Source organism: Rhinoderma darwinii, chromosome 3, assembly GCF_050947455.1.
Source record: "Rhinoderma darwinii isolate aRhiDar2 chromosome 3, aRhiDar2.hap1, whole genome shotgun sequence".
Lineage (NCBI taxonomy): Eukaryota > Metazoa > Chordata > Amphibia > Anura > Rhinodermatidae > Rhinoderma > Rhinoderma darwinii.
In genome coordinates, this window is record NC_134689.1 from 226,525,336 (window position 1) to 226,546,011 (window position 20,676).

The 20,676-nt window shown below is 39.2% G+C and overlaps 1 protein-coding gene across 5 annotated transcripts in view; it reads left to right on the forward strand.

The window, feature by feature from the left end:
* Window positions 1–13,084, forward strand: part of SFMBT2 (Scm like with four mbt domains 2) — a 214,270-nt gene extending 201,186 nt beyond the window's left edge. For all 5 annotated transcript variants that reach the window (XM_075857477.1, XM_075857472.1, XM_075857473.1 and 2 more), the window contains 4 exons: window positions 1,539–1,708; window positions 4,290–4,532; window positions 4,845–4,973; window positions 6,998–13,084. In XM_075857477.1, the coding sequence (XP_075713592.1) occupies window positions 1,539–1,708; window positions 4,290–4,532; window positions 4,845–4,973; window positions 6,998–7,138 (683 nt within the window). In that variant the 3' untranslated portion in view covers window positions 7,139–13,084. The remainder of the gene's footprint in view (window positions 1–1,538; window positions 1,709–4,289; window positions 4,533–4,844; window positions 4,974–6,997) is intronic.
* The last annotated feature ends 7,592 nt before the right edge of the window (window positions 13,085–20,676 follow it).

A 20,676-nucleotide genomic window follows, 5' to 3' on the forward strand; every position in this document is an offset into this window, starting at 1 on the left:
AATCTTCACATTGAGCTAATCTGTATTTTCACCAAATGTAGGTCTCATTATCACATATAGTGACCTATATTTGCTTTTCTTTCTAGACACTCATTTTTATAGAAAAAAGAATCGATCCTACTCAGATCCCATTTATTTTAATGGATTTGGAACATATCATAAAATGCTTATTTACAAACCCTTCACATACACTTGGTATCCACTTTTTTTAAAGGGAACCTATCACACTGAGAAATGCAGGCAGCATGTTATAGAGCAGGAGAAGGTGAGCAAATTATTATATAGATTTGTCATAAAAGATATAGTATAACTTGGATTTTATTCATCTTTGTTCTATATCGGAATAGACCGTTATACTCTGTGATTGACAGCTGTCTCTGTATGCACACTCATAGATTGAAGGTTGTCAGTAATTTAGTGACTCCGCCCACTGGACTCCTAAACCCAGAAAGAGCAAACATTTATAAAAGATAAGTGAAGTGATACTGAATCTTTTTCCACAAAACTATGAATTAATCTGCTCACCTTCTCCTGCTCTATAACATGCTGCCCGCTGGTCATACTGCATGCTTAATGTGACAGGCTCCCTTTAACATAAAAAAAACCAAAAACTATTTAATACAAAGTTTTATTTTTATTTTTTTATTTGTCAACACATCAAAATCAGTTTTTAATCTTTTGATTTATTAACGTAAAGAAAAAAACAAAACTTTTATATATGCTACTTTTTTGGGGCACTCTGTTTTCTATAGAAGGAAGTGGAGAAATGGATTAACAAACTTTTGCATTCCATTATAATATATTGTAAATAGCAAAATAGATACAAAAAAAAAAAAACAATAGGAGGAATTTAATCAGCCATTAGTGCCAGTTTTGTGGCTCATAGCAGGCATAGATGTCATTTTTTTGTCTTTAGGACCACCTAAGAGATGCCAAATTTATTAAGAGGTGTGCCATCTTAATAAATTTGATGCTTTTCACTCCTACAAACCTCTACTTAATATAGAATAAAGCACATCCACATTTTTTTTGCAGTATGTTTTGGATCAGTCCACAGATTCTATTTAGTTCCATGAGACAAATTGCTGCCTTATTTTTTCAAGTGGCAGAAGTGTTGCAGACAGAAATTTCTGCAACAAATAGCCGTGTGTGAATATACCCAAAGTGCATCATTTTGCAGTAATTAAAGTAAATACTATAAAATAAAACTTGTGTGGACTTACCCTAATAGCTCATGCACATGGCTGTACTATGGTTCTGAGCATGTGCCATATATATTTAGTTCCAATGGCAGAATCGGATCCCTTCCTACGCGTGCAGGTAAGCATTGTCCAAAGTCAGGCTATTGGAAACGTTTTCCTGATCTACCAGGGTGGCATCTGATACTATCCTTGGAAGTAATTATACGGCACATGCATGGCACCATATTGTATAGCCATGTGCCTTAGCCTTACCTAGGCCTTATACTGTAATATAGTAGTTTTTCTTCCAATGATAAAGTATTCCCTGTAATGAATCATTACTATTTTATACTTTAGCTTATTATTATGGAAAGCGGAAAAAGATCGCAAAGCCTCCTGTTGGGGAACACACAGTAGACAGCACCCAGACCAAACCAGCAAGACGCAGAAAGAGGAGAAAATCTATTTTTGTACAAAAGAAGAGACGTACGTCAGTGGTTGATGTTAGCCCTGTTGGCTCTGCTGAGGTATGAAAAATATGAAAACAATCTTAATGAAGTAGATTATAGAAATAATCTCGTTTTTTTTTATATTTTGCCTTTTTTTCATTTTGCCATAGATTTGTTTTCTTTGTTTGAATCCATATATAAACAATGCATTTTACATAATCATTATTCTTTTATAAACAAAAATTGACATACAAACTTGTAAAAAAAAACAACTTCATATTTGTGTCAATGGTTTAGAAATTGAAGACAGATTTTTTGTATTTTGGGTGCACAATTACATTACATTTTAAACATTTTTTACATACATCTCTGCCCACAAAAATGGATTTGCTTTGGTGTAGTGCATGCCTGCTCATGGGTGGATTTGAGGGCACTTCTTTTTCATTCCTAAAATTAAGGTTCGTCAGTATCTTAATTACCAAGGGAATGTGTCGCTAGAATTTTTTTATTTTTTTTTAGTTAAACAATCATTATTTGAGTGATTACACAATGTTTTAATTTTTTTAATTTTTTCACAAGTCAGGAAATATTATAAATTAGATTTTAATTTATAACATTTCCATGTGCTGGTCACCAGAGGGAGCAGTTCCCAAAATTGCAGCATGGTCAATGTCAACCTCATTGCTTTATGCTGCAAATTTGGGGTGGACACATTCTCTCTAGTGTCCTCACACAATCCCCCCTCCCTTCTTCTGGCTAGTGCCAGGAGAAGGAGGGGTTTGAATGTCTTCAAATCTCCTACACTGTGTGCTGCCATTTTCTGAGCGACTGCACAGTGTAGGAGGATTAGATACAGTGCTAAGAAGACAGCATAACACGAACATAATACACACACCACATACACAAACATAACTTAACTGCTCCTGCCACCGCTGCCGCCTCCGCTCCTATTCCTTGCGCCTTCGTTTCCTTGAACATATATATGGCCGGAAGCCGCGGCCGGAAGTCGTCATCTGACTGTCCAGCAGCAGCTTCTGGTCCACATGAAAATGGAGTGGGATTTCGATCTGCTAACGACCTTCGTTTTGGTCTGTGTGGGAGCGGCGCATGCGCCGTTCCCACACAGACAGTGTACGCTGCAGTGAATGGAACGGCTCCCATTCACATTCTCTATGGGGATGTATGTGCCATATTCCATCTCTGTATGTGTCGTTAATAGACACATACAGAGATGAAAAAATAAATGGCAGCCCCCATAGAGAAGTAAAAGTAAAAAATAAAAAAAATAAGTAGAACACAAGAACACAAATAAATAAAATTTATTTTAATATCAGACTAAAAGCAATATTATAAAAAAAAAAAAAAAAATTTTATGTCACCTTCCCTTTAAGATCTAAATGAAGCTGACAATTTTCAGTATGAGACACATAATTATCCTGTTAGGTAGTTCCATAATATATAATCTAGAGAACAATACTCAGGTTAGTTGCATTATGGTACATTTGGAGTCTGATCACTAAAAAAAACAAAAAACGTTACGAGCAATTTTTCACAGTGTTAGGTCTCATGCACACGACCGTATTTTTTCCCACCCGTAAATACTGGCGTAAATACGGGTCCGGTGTCACACGTATTCCACCCGTTTTGCACCAGTATTTACGAACCCGTGCCCGTAAATATGGGTCCGGTGTCACCCGTATTCCATCCGTATTTACGGGCACGTTTTTGGCGGCAAAATAGCACTGCACTAATCGGCAGCCCCTTCTCTCTATCAGTGCAGGATAGAGAGAAGGGACAGCCTTTTCTGTAATAAAAGTTAAAGAAATTCATACTTACCCGGCCGTTGTCTTGGTGACGCGTCCCTCTCTTCACATCCAGCCCGACATCCCTGGATGACGCGGCAGTCCATGTGACCGCTGCAGCCTGTGATTGACCTGTGATTGGCTGCAGCGGTCACATGGCCTGAAACGTCATCCAGGACGTCGGGCCGGATGTCGAGAGGGACGCGTCACCAAGGCAACGGGCGGGAGACCTGACTGGAGGAAGCAGGAAGTTGTCGGTAAGTATGAAAGTCTTTTATTTTTATTTTTTACAGGTTTATACTGATCGGTAGTCACTGTCCAGGGTGCTGAAAGAGTTACTGCCGATCAGTTAACTCTTTCAGCTCCCTGGACAGTGACTATTTACTGACGTCGCTTAGCAACGCTGCCGTAATGATGGGTGCACACATGTAGCCACCCGTCATTACGAGAGCTCCATAGACTTCTATGGACTGTCCGTGCCGTTATTACGGCCTGAAATAGGACATGTTCTATCTTTTTCAACGGCACGGGCACCATCCCGTGAGAAAACGGGAAGGCACCCGTCGCCAAGAGAAGTCTATGAGCCCGTTATTACGGGTCGTAATTACGACCCGTAATAACGGGAGTTTTTACGGTCGTGTGCATGAGGCCTAAGCAAATGGCTTCATTCGACTGCTGTAGGGAACTGGTAGCACAAGTGCATTTTGCCTTCACTTCAGGAGAGCTACTTATTGCATTTATGTAATTTACTTAAAGTTAGTTTACATATAAGTTAATTTTTTCACTTTGCACTTCAAATATATATTTTTTTTATGTTGGTCCTATTTCATTTAACAAAAAATGTACAATGTTAATAGGAAAGTGCAGAAGATGATGGCCTTGAAGATGATACAGGCAGTGAAGAAACAAGTTCTGAAGTACGTGATGATCATACTGACACTTCCTCTGTTGAAGTTCCTTCTGCACGTCCAAGGAGAGCGGTAACACTGAGAAATAGCATTGGGTCTGACAGACCACCTCCGGTGGAGAGGGCAAGGAGAGTCCGGAAAACACGCTCCCTTTCTTATACGGAAGAGATCAACATCACAAGTGGCAAAGATGTACGTTTTTTATTTCTACAATAATATCATGATGAAACAATGTTTATATAGGTCCTAGACAACGGCATACATCTTGTAGAGTGAAAATGAATGGAAATCTGGAGCCGTCCTTAAGTTCTAAGAATCTAATGTTCTTCAACAGTTGTCAAAAGCAATGTCATGTTCTAGAAAGTTATTGCATTACTAATATATATTGCTGCTTTTGAATACAGGAAAACCCAAAAAGTTGTAATTTGTTAGAATAAAATGTATTTTTTACTAAAGTCAGATGGGATTAATAATTATTTATATCTGATCATTTTGTTCCTAAAGCATAAAAAACAAGAGGAAGAGGAATGTCTCATCCTAGAGAGTAATCCATTGGAATGGACAGTAACTGATGTAGTGAAATTTATTAAGTCTACGGATTGTGCTCCCTTATCGAAAATCTTTCAAGAACAGGTACAGTATAACTAATACTTCTGACATGTGGCATTTCACTATAAAGCCAAATATGAGTCATTAACCCTCTCGTGACCATAGTCATTGATGCCCCTGGGTTCAAGTCAAATTTTCCATTTCTGATATGCACTTCTTTAAAAAAAATATATCTTTGCAACCGCTTTGAATATAACAACTATTTTTACTTTGTTTTTTTTTTTTACAAGACTTATGAGGCTTTCATTTTCTAGATTAGTTTAATTAATTCCATGTTTTTAATTTTTATTATGAGCAGACAAATCACTAAAAATTAGAAAAAAAAACACTTTTTTGTAATTTTTTATATATATTTATCTATATTATATGTATATAGATAAATATATCTATATACACTGTTGCAGCTCTGCAACAATTAGTCTTCTTCTCTCACCGTCAGCCTGGATCGCCGTGAGGTGAGGGTGAAGAGGGCTATAAGGCTATATACACGCGACGTGGAAAAAAAGGTCCCTTAACAACAGATCAACTGTCTCAAAATTTGAATCCATTTCCCAGCCGTCTGACCGTTTTTAACTGCCATTTGCCATCCATTTTTCATGGACGTTAAAAAAAAAAAAATGCTTGAATTTTATTTGTTAGGGTTTTTTTGTCCCTAAAAACACCACAGTGCTCATGAAGATAGTGCCACATTGCCCACTGTAGATAGTGCCAGTGCCCACATAGTGCCAAATGTAAATAGCGCCACAGAGCCCACAAAGTGCCACAGTTCCCACTGTAGACAGTGCCCACATAGTGCCACATACAGTGCCCATGTATATAGCACCACAGTGTCCCCTGTAGGTAGGGCCCATATAATGCCACAGTGCCCATGTAGATAATGCCACACCCCCTGTATACAGCACCCACCCTGTAGATAGCACCACAACCACTGTAGATAGCGCCACCCCCTGTAGATAGCACCATCCCCCCTGTGGATAACACCATGCCCCCTGTAGTTAGCTCCACCCCCTCTAGATAGCGCCACTCCCCGGCAGATAGCGCCACCCCCTTGCAGATAGTGCCATTCTCATGCAGATAGTGTGACTCCCCCTGTAGATAGCACTCCCTCCCATAAATGGCACCCTCTTCCTATTGATAGCATCACTGTAGCTCCTTGTAGGAGCGGGATCCCTCTGGTCGGGGATTCCGCTCCTAGAGGGAGCCCCTGATGTCTCTGTCCATATATGGACAGTGACATCAGGGGCTTCCTCTAAGAGCGGAATCCCCTGCCAGAGCGTCAGCAGGGCTCTGGCCGGGGATTCCGGGCCAGGAGTAGCCCCTGAGGTCACTGTCAATATATGGATAATGACACTAGGAGTTTCTCCAGTAGCAGAATCTCCAGTCAGAGCATCGGCTGGGGATTCCGCTCCTAGAAGGAGCTTAGGTGGTGCTAGCTACAGGGGGCTTGTGTGTGGTACTATCTACAAGGGGGGGGGGTGTATTTCAGGGCTCTCAAAGCACTATTTCATGCGTTTTTTACGGTTGAAAATAGTTCTGCAGATTTTTGCTGTTGTTTTTTGGTGCGTTTTTTTCAAGGGCTCTGTGATGGTGATATTTCTTCTTCCTGTGATGTAATTTCCACCCCCTGTAAGAAATTCTACAGTGTTACCACAGCAAATTACGCAGTACATTGTAGTTTTCTGCAGAGTTGTTGTTCCTCATTGATTTTTTTATAGGGAAAAAACGCAGGAGATCAGTCCACTTTCCACAGCAATTATTGACATGCTGCGGTAATAAAATTACGCACCGCAGGTGAATTTCTCGGCTGAATTTTTCCATACCGTGTGATGACATTTGTTATATCACACCCACCTGCTGTTACTGTATTCCATTGCGTATTTTCTGTCTGCAATTCCGTTACATGTGGAGAAGCCCTAAACATTATAGTGTACTAATATTTTGCTAATCTGTCAAATGCCACTTTACCTCATACAAATATATTTTCTATTGACCTGCACATCGAAATATATAAAGTAAACTAAAACATGACCTTTTTTGTGTTTTCTCAGGACATTGATGGGCAAGCGTTCTTGCTTTTGACTCTCCCCACAGTTCAAGACTGCATGGAACTAAAACTAGGCCCGGCCATCAAGCTTTGCCACCAAATAGAGAGAGTCAAAGTGGCATTCTATGCACAATATGCCAACTGAACCCTTTCTTATGTTTTGCTATATCTAACCTAGATTCAATGTTCAGGTTAAAAAAAATTGGTTTTAAGGTAAAAAAAAAAAACAGAAAAAGGAAAAAGCAATCCACGCAAAACATTTTTCCACGTTTATAAAGCATATGTAGATATCGCAGCCATTTTAAATGGAGTCGTGCCTAATCATAGCTAAGAAAACTACGGGATTTTCAAACAAACAAAAGAAGGATTTTTGTCTAGTTTGTCTGGTATAAAGGCATACTTTGGCATGTCTGATCTTTTAGCAAAACTTGTAATCTTCTTTCATATTGAAAGCGTGCGTTTGTTTCTACCGTGATCTGTGGCTTAAATGAAAGCTTTGATATAGTAGTTCACTTTCTATTGTTGCCTCTTGTCATTTTAATACCAATCTGTAGAAAATAAAGCCTTTCACTGCAGGAGAGGTCCGTATTTCATTGCAGAGTAATAAATTGCAGGAGACATCACTTGGAGTGTAAAGTCAGGCTAGCTAAGTGGATGTAGTTATCGGATTTAATGATGCACAAACATAAGGCAAATGATAAGGCCAAGGTGTAAACTTCTTTAATTGCTAAAACTTCTATTGCAATACTATAGTGTGGCAGATAGAAACATATTAGAAATATACCACTTAAGGCTCCCGGAGCATCATTTCTAGTCTTGCTATTGTTTTGTTTTTTCCTTATCGCCCCGCATGTTATTTCAGCATCTGTTTTCCTCTAATGTCACATAAATTCTACTGCCTATTGCATATACATGTTTAGTGTATAGCAAAATTATTAACTATTTCATTCTTCACTATAACAACACATTCTACCTAGATTATGGTATAACATCAAGATATAGAAGATAGGGATCATCGATGCAATAAGTAATCACTAGTAAAAACTAAATGGCTTGTCCAGGCAGGGGGCATTATTTCATACTGATGACCTATTCACAAGATAGGTCATCAGTATATGCTCGGTGAGGGTACGACACCCGGACCCCGCACTGATCAGCTGTCCCGGCTGCCTCCGGGCGACGGAAGCTATGCAGTGGTCGGTGCCGGAAGCAGATGGCTCCAGTCACTGTATAGTGGCTGTGCTATATTACTGCAGTACTGCTCCTATACACGGCTGCTATACTGCTTCCGACACCTGGAGGCAGCTGGAACAGTGTGACAGGTATACATACACACACGCATAATCCCACAGAATGTTATTGATACGGGTATGTCATCCCATACTATAGATGAGGTTCACCTGTTCCACCATTAGGCAAATTCACGGGAATCACTAATATGACAGTCCAGAATATAATGGGAGAACAATCTATTCTTATGGCCAGCAAAAGGCAAAAATGCCTCTTATGTATTCCCCTACTGAAGCCTGAAGATGAGTCTTAGCTAAATCATCATTAAAGACATTCACAGATTCATAACTTATTGAAATCTGTTATAAAACCAGGTATGCGCTTGGCTTTAATTGCTTCTCATATTAGGCTCCATGCTACTGTTACACTCAGTCTAAAACTACCTGTAGATCTAAAATGACTGTGCTAAGTTGCCCATGTTCTTGGCAGTTTCATTGGCTACATTTCTCAATTATTCCTGGTTGGAGCAGCATTATTCAAAAAAATCAAACTGGATTTTAGGTCTTTGGGGCCAAAATTCTAGCAAGCAAATGTAGTTATTATGATGCCATATGTATAGTGATACCTGCAAACTGTACTCACGGTGGCCAGGTGGCCAGTATACCCAGGCATATCAATTATATAGAAGTCCACGTATGCAGACATCTTTATTTTGCTTGCTTGCCCATTTTGCTTGTGTTGCTTCTTTATACAATGATAAATTAGAAAAATTGCAGCATACAGTACATTCGTTTTTGTAAATTCATTTTTTTGCTTTTGTAAAAGAACTACAATAACTGGAATTCTATATAAACTAAAGTTCTAAATAATAGAAGTTTTAATCTGCTGTACACTAAAATATATATATTTTTTAGATGTATTTAAATGTATTCTTAATGAGACTTCATGACTTTTCACTGCATCTTCTGTTGTGTTGGCAGTATCTCTTACCTTTATCAAAAACTTATTTTTATGAATACTTGGGGTACCACCAAAATCCATGTCCTTTATGCAAATAGACCTGTAAAGTTAAAGGGGTTGTCTTGAACTTAAAAAAAAAAAAAAAATGTGCTAAGAGCAGGAAAGTAAATAAAATAAAACACAATACTCACCTGTTCAATCCCCTCCTGTTCTAGGGTCTCCGCTATGGTGGTCCTCGCCAGTCTTTGTTGATGTACCGGCAGCGATGATGTGCTGTTCATGCATGTGACCAGTGCAGCCATTCATTGGCCCAAGCTGTGATGCTAGCAAGAATAGAGCGAGATCGCTGAGGCCTATCCTCTTCCACTAAACAGTTGAATGATGGGACTCTTTCTTTGTTCACTTGAATGGGACTGAGATGCAGTATCGGTAAACACCCGCATATACAAATGTGCCACTGTATCTGGTTAAATATTAAAGGGGCCACATTGCTCACTTGCTGAATTTGCAAGGATCCCTTAGGATAGGCCATCAATGAGTTTTCCCGGAAAATCCCTTTAATATAAAATATATATTATTGACCGAGGACAAGACAAGGAACATTATCATAATGTCCTTTAGTATCAAGTAAGTAACCCTTCATATTTTGGGGAAGATATTTGTAAGAGGTATAGCACCTGTTTACTTTATGGCAGAGGGTACTTCTTAATGTTCAGAACATTTAGGATACTTCTGGCTTTGCATATTGGGAATAAAACCTGCCCATTACAACAGGTTTAGTTCTAGAAAAGTAGATTGTTTCTTCAACACCTGTGGCACCATCTGTCGTTAGCAGCATGTGTTGTCAATGTATATTACTGCTGACACTCTGCTGCAACGGCTGGGATCGGTGATAACTCTGATCCCATCTGATTAACCCCTCTAAAACCACGGTCAAAAGCGAACGCCGCCTCTAGATAGAGGCAGGATGCTCCTGATGTCACCGCATCGATTCCCTATCGACGTGAATATGGGGTAAGGTTTAGTTTGCATGGCAGCCGGTGGCTATATATGGTGTATCATTTCTAAATTAATTGAAAATATTTAAATATAAACCAGTTTGCTATTTTACCACATCTTTACAAATAACTTTAGGAAGGACCTTAAAGAGGAAAGAACCATGTAGACTTATTTATTATATGTGTTAGAAATAGACACAGAACAATAGATCCATTTTAGCACAGTTGGCATGAACACATTGTCAAGTGTTATTTGTCCAGGATTCCAGATTTTATGAAATTGTATTTTAGCAAATCTATTTTGCTGTTTGTTTTTTCAAACTACATTGAAAAATGTCAGTGTACGCAGCCATACATTGTGGTTGATAAGCCTGGAAAGGTTAATATATAATAATGGTATTCAGATTTTACATGTAAGCTTCTGTTTGAAAGCTTATGTCAAGAATATTTATTCATGACAACCTTTATAGGGAAGGAGCTCAGTTGTGTGACCTGCCTGTTGCACTAGCATGCATACCATACTGTTTTATTTAGTAAAATAACAGCCTATTTTGCTCATGTTATATATGACAGAGGGACAAATTTGGCTCTTTTAGTCTGTAGTACAGCTGAGAATACCGTGAAATGGGTTAAAGGGCCATCAGAAATAAACCATATTCTCATGCACTACTCCTCTCCAAATAATACCACGGGTGTAAGTTCCGAACAAAAAAAGAAAAATAAATACACATTTTAAATAATGTCCCTATTATTTTCTCAATTTTCTATAAGTCAACCCAAGTATATTTTGTAAGATTTTTTTGTATAACTACCTTACTCTTCATTTTATCTTGAGTTTGCTAAACAAGGTTAAACAGTAGACCATTTGTACATGATAATTGTTTATTTTCTCAATAGGAAAATGTCATTGAAAATTGGATTGTTTGCTATGAGCAGCATAATGGTATTCTGTTGCCCTAAATCGCATGTAAAATGTCTCCCATGTAGTGCCTGGCTTCATTATTCAGATTCTTGTAATTTATTAACATACCACTATATACGTGTGTGGCACCTGTAGAATATGAGCTACATTCATTGCTTTGCAGGTAAATGGCATATCCATATTGTACTCTTTAGAAACTCTACTACATGGAAACAAGATGACCAGATAAAGTTGCAAATGATCACATTCAGGCTGGGTTCACACGAGGTCATTACATCCGTAATGGACGGAACGTATTTCGGCCGCAAGTCCCGGACCGAACATAGTGCAGGGAGCCGGGCTCCTAGCATCATAGTTATGTACGATGCTAGGAGTCCCTGCCTCGCTGCAGGACAACTGTCCCATACTGTAATCATGTTTTCAGTACGGGACAGTAGTTCCGCCTGTGCATAGGCCAGGTGGAAGAGCAGGGAAACTTTAAATATACCATTTTTATTTCTAGAATCATGCAGAATTCGCTGTGAAAAAGCAGCATAATCACAGCAAATTCCGCAACAAATGGCAATTTTACTTCCCAATTGATCTCAAAGGAGAATATCCACAACAAATCTGCAGCAACGCCGCAACATAAATTGACTTGCTGCAGATTTAAAATCTGCATCGCAGGTCAATATATGAACGTTTTCCCTGCATTTTGTTTTTTAACAGCGTGTGGATGATATTTCTTCAAATCTCTACTTTGCTTCTACTGTAATACGCTGTAGATCTTACAACTGCCAATCTGGTAGAAAAATCTGCAACATATTGGCTTTGTGTGAACATACCCTCAATAATTTTCATGCAAGTAAAAAAAACAACAACATATTTTACGAAAAAAGTAAATTTAAAGTTGGCACAACTTGATAAAATTAGACACATTATAAGTTAATACATCTTCCACATCATCTTTTGTATATTGTGTGAATTTAAAGCAGTCTAGAAGAAATTACTATTTTAATGAGAACAGATTTTGATATTCTTCTATTCGTTTAGACAGACCTTACTCTTTTGTATTTTATCTCTTACACAACATTCATTCCAATGATTCTAGTGTACAAGATGCCAGCCCCATTGTTGGTGCATATGTCTTAACGCCTCATGGTCTCTGTTATTCAAGGTAAATCATTCTTCAGACTAAGGTTTGGGAAGTTCCATCTGCCTTAATTCATCTTTGCTAACCAAAAATGGAAACAGATCCCAAAGTTGGGGGTAAGGAAAACATTCCTAAGGGGATGTTGGCAATGTTTTTCACTTTGCTGTAATTCTTTCGCATTTATGGCAAATGAAGATGGAAAGGACAGCCAAGGGTTTCCCAAATGCTATTCTGAATTCTGTCAGATAAGATAAATAATGATCCCTACAGAGAAGTACAGCTTCCATCTTAGTCAGAAATTATCTATGGTCACATTCAGGGGTGTAAGTAGAAGGCCCTATATTAGAGTCAGGGAACCCCTGCAACCTAGTTGACAACCACATAACTATTTTCAAGAGAAGTAAAGTATTGTCATATGATATCTTCAACATAAAGTAGAACTCACATAGTAGTGCTATATATCAGAAACCTACCCCCATTTATTTAGCCCTCACAAAATAAAAACTATTAGAGAATTCGACTGGGCCCCAATCTGCCTCTGGACCATGTAGCAGGTACCATGTATTATAACAAAGGCTCGATGATATTGAAGATAGAAGGCTATAATAGACTTATTTTTAGATATATTTTAAGAGACATTAAGTTTACTGCTCTAATAAGTGGAGCAGTTGCCCACATAGAAACCAATCAGAATCCCGCTCTGATTTTTCAGACATTGTTTTGAAAATAAAAGCAGCAACCTGATTGGTTGCTATGTACAACTGATCCACATTTTTCTTGCACTAGTTTTGATAAGTCTCTTCCATTGAGTTTATGAAATTATTTCATTAAAAAGGCTCTGTCACCAGATTTTGCAACCCCTATCTCCTATTGCAGCAGATCGGCGCTGCAATGTAGATTACAGTAACGTTTTTTGTTTTTTTTAAACGAGCATTTTTGGCCAAGTTATGGCCATTTTTATATTTATGCAAATTAGGCTTTCTAAAGTACAACTGGGCGTGTTTAAAGTTATGTACAAGTGGGCGTGTATTGTGTATGTACATCTGGGCGTTTTTACTTCTTTTACTAGCTGGGCGTTGTGAATAGAAGTGTATGATGCTGACGAATCGGCATCATCCACTTCTCTTCACAACTCCCAGCTTCTGGCAGTGCACAGACACACAGCGTGTTCTCAAGAGATCACGCTGTGACGTCACTTCCTGCCCCAGGTCCTGCATCGTGTCGGACGAGCGAGGACACATCGGCACCACAGGCTACAGTTGATTCAGCAGCAGCATCATCAGCGTTTGCAGGTAAGTAGCTATATCGACTTACCTGCAAACTCCGATGCTTCTGCAGAATCAAATGTAGCCTCTGGTGCCGATGTGTCCTCGCTCGTCCGACACGATGCAGGACCTGGGGAAGTGACATCACAGCGTGATCTCTCGAGAACACGTTGTGTGTCTGCACTGCCAGAAGCTGGGCGTTGTGAAGAGAAGTGGATGATGCCGATTCGTCAGCATCATACACTTCTAGTCACAACGCCCAGCTAGTAAAAGAAGTAAAAACGCCCAGATGTACATACACAATACACGCCCACTTGTACTTAACTTTAAACACGCCCAGTTGTACTTTAGAAAGCCTCATTTGCATAAATATAAAAATGGTCATAACTTGGCCAAAAATGCTCGTTTTAAAAAAACAAAACGTTACTCTTATCTACATTGCAGTGCCGATCTGCTGCAATAGGAGATAGGGGTTGCAAAATCTGGTGACAGAGCCTCTTTAATCTTAAATATCGAGTCTGGGGTTTAATTCTCCATTCTGTGTCCAGGTCTAGAAATTCTCCCGTTGTCATTCAGAGGTTTTCATGACTTATTTTGTACTGCAATGACATTTGGAATTTTATCTGTAGAAATAATATTCCACTTAGAACTCATATCTGTTAAAATAGTCCAAACATGTTTTTTTCCCATTTCCTCTTAAATTTTATTAAACCTTTCTAGGTTAGGGGGGTCATTTTAGTTCTGAAGATAAACACAATGCATTTGGAATAGGAAGCTATTAGGCCTCATGCACACGACCGTAGCCATGTGCACGGCCGTGATTTTCGGGTCGACCGGTTGTGGAGTGTCACCCGCGAGCCGTCAGCAAATCGCGGGCCGTGCACATGTCCATTATTTTCTATGAGCCTGAACCGCAGAACACGGACGTAATAAGACATATCCGTTCTTTCTGCGGTCCAGGCTCCTGGGCCATGCACGGACCATGGAAACCAAGGTCGTATGCATGGGCCCATAGAAATGAATGGGGCTGCAATTCTCCCATGGGGCCTTAGGTTACGTAAATAGCGCATCATTTCAAGGCTTCTATCCAATAGTAATCAGATGAATTCTGGCCTTGTAAATAAAAAACAATGTTTCATGTCTTTTTAAGGGGTGTGGAGTCTAAAATATTAGAAGATATATCTACATTTACCTGAATGCATATGTTTTCCTTACTAATGGAGTGATGAGGTCAGTAAGTGCCATTTATAAGGATATAATGACCTGTTTATATGATAATAGTGAATGCAGCCACTTGTCAGAGCTATCTGTCAATTCTATCACAATGTAAAATATGGTGTAATGATTTTAATCTTCGTTTTTTGGGCAAGGGCATGCAAATGTGTTTTTTTCTGCATTATGTATATACATTTTTCCTTGTATATAAGTAAAAATCTATTTACAGAGATTTATTTTAATTTGTATTAAAAGCCAACCCTTTCTACTTGAAAGACTTGTAAACCACCATGTTAATAAAGTGCTTTAAAAATATTTCATGGTTTGCTTTTGTATAACTGTACAGTTTATGAGTTGATTCACAACGACTTTGAGAAATAAATGATCTGGTGGCCATATTTTTTTGTAGAAACCAAATCCAATGGGGAAAATAAGCATCAAGACACCTTTTGCATTTACGCAGTTCATATGTTCTTAATAAAAGAACATTGTGGGTAAAACATATAAACCGTGTTACAGGGCGGTACATGACACAGGGATTCTCTTTTTGGTGTTCTTTGACTCCATGAGCCGTACACCACCCCTTCAGACTCTTCAATAGGCGATGAGTTTTACAAATTTCCATGCACACACCATTGATCTTTATGACACAGTTGTATAAAAGTAAATGAAAGGATTATCTTATTACATTGTATGCATGTAAGTGTCTCTCTACTCTGGCTCACAGATGGGGTTCCACGTGAGCATATACCCTAATAGTGCTTATAGAGGGAGGTTGTGCAGATAAAACAACCCTCTCAGATTGAAAGTTGAGCTGTGACACTGGGTATGCAGTAGAAAAAGTAGAATTCTGAAATTCTCATGAAGGAAATCTCACCAAAAGTGGCAATTTCCTGTAACCAAGAACATGGCCCAAAGCATGGATGGTATTCTATACGGACGGGGTCACAAAGTGAGACTCATGATGGTGGTAATTGTATGTGAAAGTTTAATCACAGAGAACTGGACAATATAAGACACTTTGGTAAAAAGCAAATAAAAACAACGAGTTGATCAGCGCTCTTTGTCACGGTTTCTAGCGCTAACCAATTCAGAAAATCTGTTATGAAAAATGTGAGGGAAACAAGAAAAAGATAGCATGGAGACACTCAACTTTGAGTAAGACAATATTACTTTAAAGCAGCTTAAAAAAGGTGAAGGTAAAAGCCAAGATTTTTTTTAAATATATTTCCTTAAACAAATTCTAGATTAATACGTGGGTTCAGTGGATAGAACTGTCAAATCTGCAAATTGCTAGTATAAAATATATCCATACATTAAACTTATCTACTGGTCATGGGCATTCTGGATATGCACATGACCAAGGCAAATAAGAGAACAGGGTTGCCTTGAGAAATATCTGGGCCCCACACAGGCAAATATGGTAGTCAGGGTCAAACGCCCTATTCCATCTTGTACCCTATTGCATACATTTGGTGGCACCTGAGGATTGCTGTTATACTTATTCTCAAGCACCGTGATCTATTAATTTTGAATTGAAGCGGAATAATATAATGTGTATGAAGTTCCACAAGTCCATACAATATGTGGGTTCATGAAAGAGGGAGAACAAAATGCTAAATGGAGCTAGTGCATTTACACTTAAAATGTTAAAAGGAATGGTGCCATGTTGCCAACCAGGTCTGTTAATCATTGCCTGTTTAATAGAGCCTTTTTATTTTAAGTGAAACTTTGTAGCTCCCATGCAGTGTCTGGTGGGTAGCGAGTTGGGGGCAGCCCACAGCAGCTCTTATTTTCCCGGCAACAGTACCACATGTATTACTCTGATGGTGACCCAAGCGATATGTGACCATGTTATATCCCTCAAAACATTTTAAAATAGACTCTTAAAACAACTAAAATAAAGGTCATAGATTTTAATCAATGTACTTTAGTTTGTGACTTTTTTAGCATTTCATGAAAACCATTTGTCATTTGCCATCATGATTTCTTGATGTTACCTTTGCTTTTATTTTTCTTGAAAACATTAAAAGCACCATTAGTGATCTCATGTGATGGGATCTGAGAAAGATTATACTTACAGGGGAAACTTGTCTTCGCGGAGTAGGTTAGACTATATTGTTAGTGCTAAACGGTTATTCCAATCTCGTCACATGTTTTTTTTTTGGGCAGCTGAAATCCATAGTATAAACAGAACCTACTGGTGTGTCTTCTTACTATGATTTTTGATCTTCTAGTGTTCTTTGCCCTCTCCACGTTCCAACAATCAGGACCATTTGTGGGTGTACAATCCCCCAGTCACTCACTCCATCATGCGTGCTCCCGATGCTTCGGGAGTAAAGAGGCGCTGCCTACTCATGACAACTAGCATGGTAAGCGTGGTTGCCACAATCCCTATCATCTTCCCGGTCCCCCTCGGACAGTAAAAGCCCTGATACAGGTTCAGCAGCTACGTGCCATGTATAGTAACATAGAATGGCTTCCAGGCTAAAGCGCATACTCCTGATCCGTCCTATAAACTTAAATAGAGCTGCAGTAAGGTGACCGGGCAGGGAGCTACTGCGCACCCGAGTTCCCGGCCATCCTCAATGTAAAATAATTTAAGAATGGTGCAAACGCGGCCACCACTGCTGGACTGCGGCGCTGGCCATAACCATAGACAATGGCTGCCAAACAATAAAGAGGAGCCTGGGTGGAGAGTAATATACATCTAGATAATGGTACATTTTTGAAAAAGAAATGCATTTGCTTAAATAAATATATCTACATTAACTATAATATTAAATAGGATTGCTGAGATGGGAATACCCCTTTAGAGGGGCTTTATTACCAAAATAAAAAATAACTTCTTAGGTTTACGAAATTATTATTTCTGTTCACATACTGCAAAATTACATTAATCTGAGATTCGATAATCAATAAAATGTGGTATTTGTTTCTAGTACAGAGCTGCAATATAAGGAGGAATTTTACAATCTAGAAGTAGGAGACAAAACAGAGATAACCAATTAGGAAAATAATCTGAATTAAAACCAGTTATAATACCAGATTCTGTGGTAACGTTTTATTTTGACCTGCTTCCTTGTAGGTTCTTTACAAGTGGTTTTATATATGTGTCTATGACATATCTGATTATCTAGACCAGTGCTTCTCAAACGGTGTGGTACTCCTTAGCTGTTTGTGAAGTGCAGCTGGACAGAGAAATCACCATGTGCTGGCAGGTGAGGCACCAGCAAAAAAAAGATTGAGAAGCCCTGATCTCGAATATCTGATAATCTGCCACCTATCATGTCTTATTTATGCTGGATCAACAGAATTTAATTATATGATGCATTTTCATTTTAGGCCCCATTGAATTAAAGAGGCTCTGTCACCAGATTTTGCAACCCCTATCTGCTATTGCAGCAGATAGGCGCTGCAATGTAGATTACAGTAACGTTTTTATTTTTTAAAAACGAGCATTTTTGGCCAAGTTATGACCATTTTTGTATTTATGCAAATGAGGCTTGCAAAAGTACAACTGGGCGTGTTGAAAAGTAAAAGTACAACTGGGCGTGTATTATGTGCGTACATCGGGGCGTTTTTACTTCTTTTACTAGCTGGGCGTTCTGACGAGAAGTATCATCCACTTCTCTTCAGAACGCCCAGCTTCTGGCAGTGCAGACACAGCCGTGTTCTCGAGAGATCACGCTGTGACGTCACTCACAGGTCCTGCATCGTGTCAGACGAGCGAGGACACATCGGCACCAGAGGCTACAGTTGATTCTGCAGCAGCATCGGCGTTTGCAGGTAAGTCGATGTAGCTACTTACCTGCAAACGCTGATGCTGCTGCAGAATCAACTGTAGCCTCTGGTGCCGATGTGGCCAACACGATGCAGGACCTGGGGCAGGAAGTGAGTGACGTCACAGCGTGATCTCTCGAGAACACGGCTGTGTCTGCACTGCCAGAAGCTGGGCGTTCTGAAGAGAAGTGGATGATACTTCTCGTCAGAACGCCCAGCTAGTAAAAGTAGTAAAAACGCCCCGATGTACGCACATAATATACGCCCAGTTGTACTTTTACTTTTCAACACGCCCAGTTGTACTTTTGCAAGCCTCATTTGCATAACTACAAAAATGGTCATAACTTGGCCAAAAATGCTCGTTTTTTAAAAATAAAAACGTTACTGTAATCTACATTGCAGCGCCTATCTGCTGCAATAGCAGATAGGGGTTGCAAAATCTGGTGACAGAGCCTCTTTAAATTATAAGCAAATGGTGTAAAATTTTAAATGTTGCTGTTGTGTTGGACAGTATTAAACATTACTTTGACTAGGAAAGAATATTGTTAATACATTACTAATACATCACATCAGCCACTTATTATTATTATTATTATTATTATTATTATGTAATTGCATTTGTTTTGATTGGCTAAAAGTTTAAAACAAAAATCTTATTTTAATAATGGGTGTCACATAGAGACAATATACATTTGAATACCTCAAGTAAATGTATATACAGTATCGCTGCTGATTGCACCCAGTTAATGTGTACATTTAATCTGGGTGGGTCTTTCATATAAAATTTATTTTTGCCTACTATAAACACCCAGTAAGAAGAATTTGAAACAGTATTTTTATTTAGAATAATTTTTAAATATACAATACAAATTCAGTTCTACTGAGTATCTATGTATCTATAAGTAACTAGTCCTTACTCTGTGATATTGGGGAATCTTGATTTTTCATTATTTTCCTGTATGATTTCCTGTTTGCCTTTATTCCATGCTTCACATTTTAACACATTTCTCATATACCAGCCATGTTTCCGTTAAAATTTACTTCCTTTTTGCCATGGTCGGGCCACAGAAGAATGGACCCCCACTGTGTCACTATTCGATTTGTCTAGATCTAAACCAGGCAGTGGAGTCTAGAGGATTTTGCAATCTTTATCTTAAAACGCCCCTCATGGGGGTGTGCAGAGAATCCCCAGGTTAGATCTCTAGTATATCTAGAGTAGTCTTTAATAGCAATCGCTGACGGCTTGCAGATGGTATTTTCGAAGTGAGCTACCAGAATTGGTATACAGAAGCGTGGTCCTACAAATCTAAGGTCAAGGCTGGCAGAGTACGTACAACACCATAAGACATATACCGTTCAGGGCAGGGACTGGTGGTAGCAGTGAGACTAGGAGAGGGACTCCAATTACACAGGTAGGCGCAGCTGCAGACGTCCTGTTTTGTAACTTTTTTTACAGCTTGATCTGATAATTGTTAAAGGTGTTATCCGGGTTTTTAAAATTGATGGCCTATCCTTAGAGAAGGCGATCAATATAAGATCCGATGGGGTCCAACCCGCGGCACCTCCGCCGATCAGCTGTTTAAAGGGGCTGTCTGAGTGCTGCAGCCTGTTCATTGTTTACATGGTTCATCACCTAGTTCGTACTTGCATGTTACATTTGTAGTGGCTGTGCAAGGTATTGCACCACTGTTCTATTCAAGCAGTGGCCCCCTTCAAGCATCGGCCCCTTCAAACAGCTGATTGGCGGGAGTGCCGAGAGTCGGACCCCCACCGATCTAATATTGATGGCCTATCCTAAGGATAGGCCATTCATTTTAAAAACCTGGATAACCCCTTTAAGCAACTGGTCTATATAGATAGCCAGAGATCATAAGCACTCTGTTATAGCTGCTGCCTGATGCTCCACTTGCCATGTACTTACCGGTCCCCGGCGACTTTTGGCTCCTGGCCAGCCCCACGCCTCTGTCATGATCACCGCCGCCACTCTCCTTCAGCGCCTTTGTTGGAAACTTTCCTGGGTACTTAATGAGCCACCCCAATTTGCTCTTTGCCTTAGCAATTAGGTTTCTTAGTCTAGCTTGCTAGTTCTGCTCTTCTGTTTATACTATTGGATTATCTGTTGCCAACACTGCTTGAACTTGAATGCCCTGTTTACCGCTTGCCCTGTCGTTTGTCTGA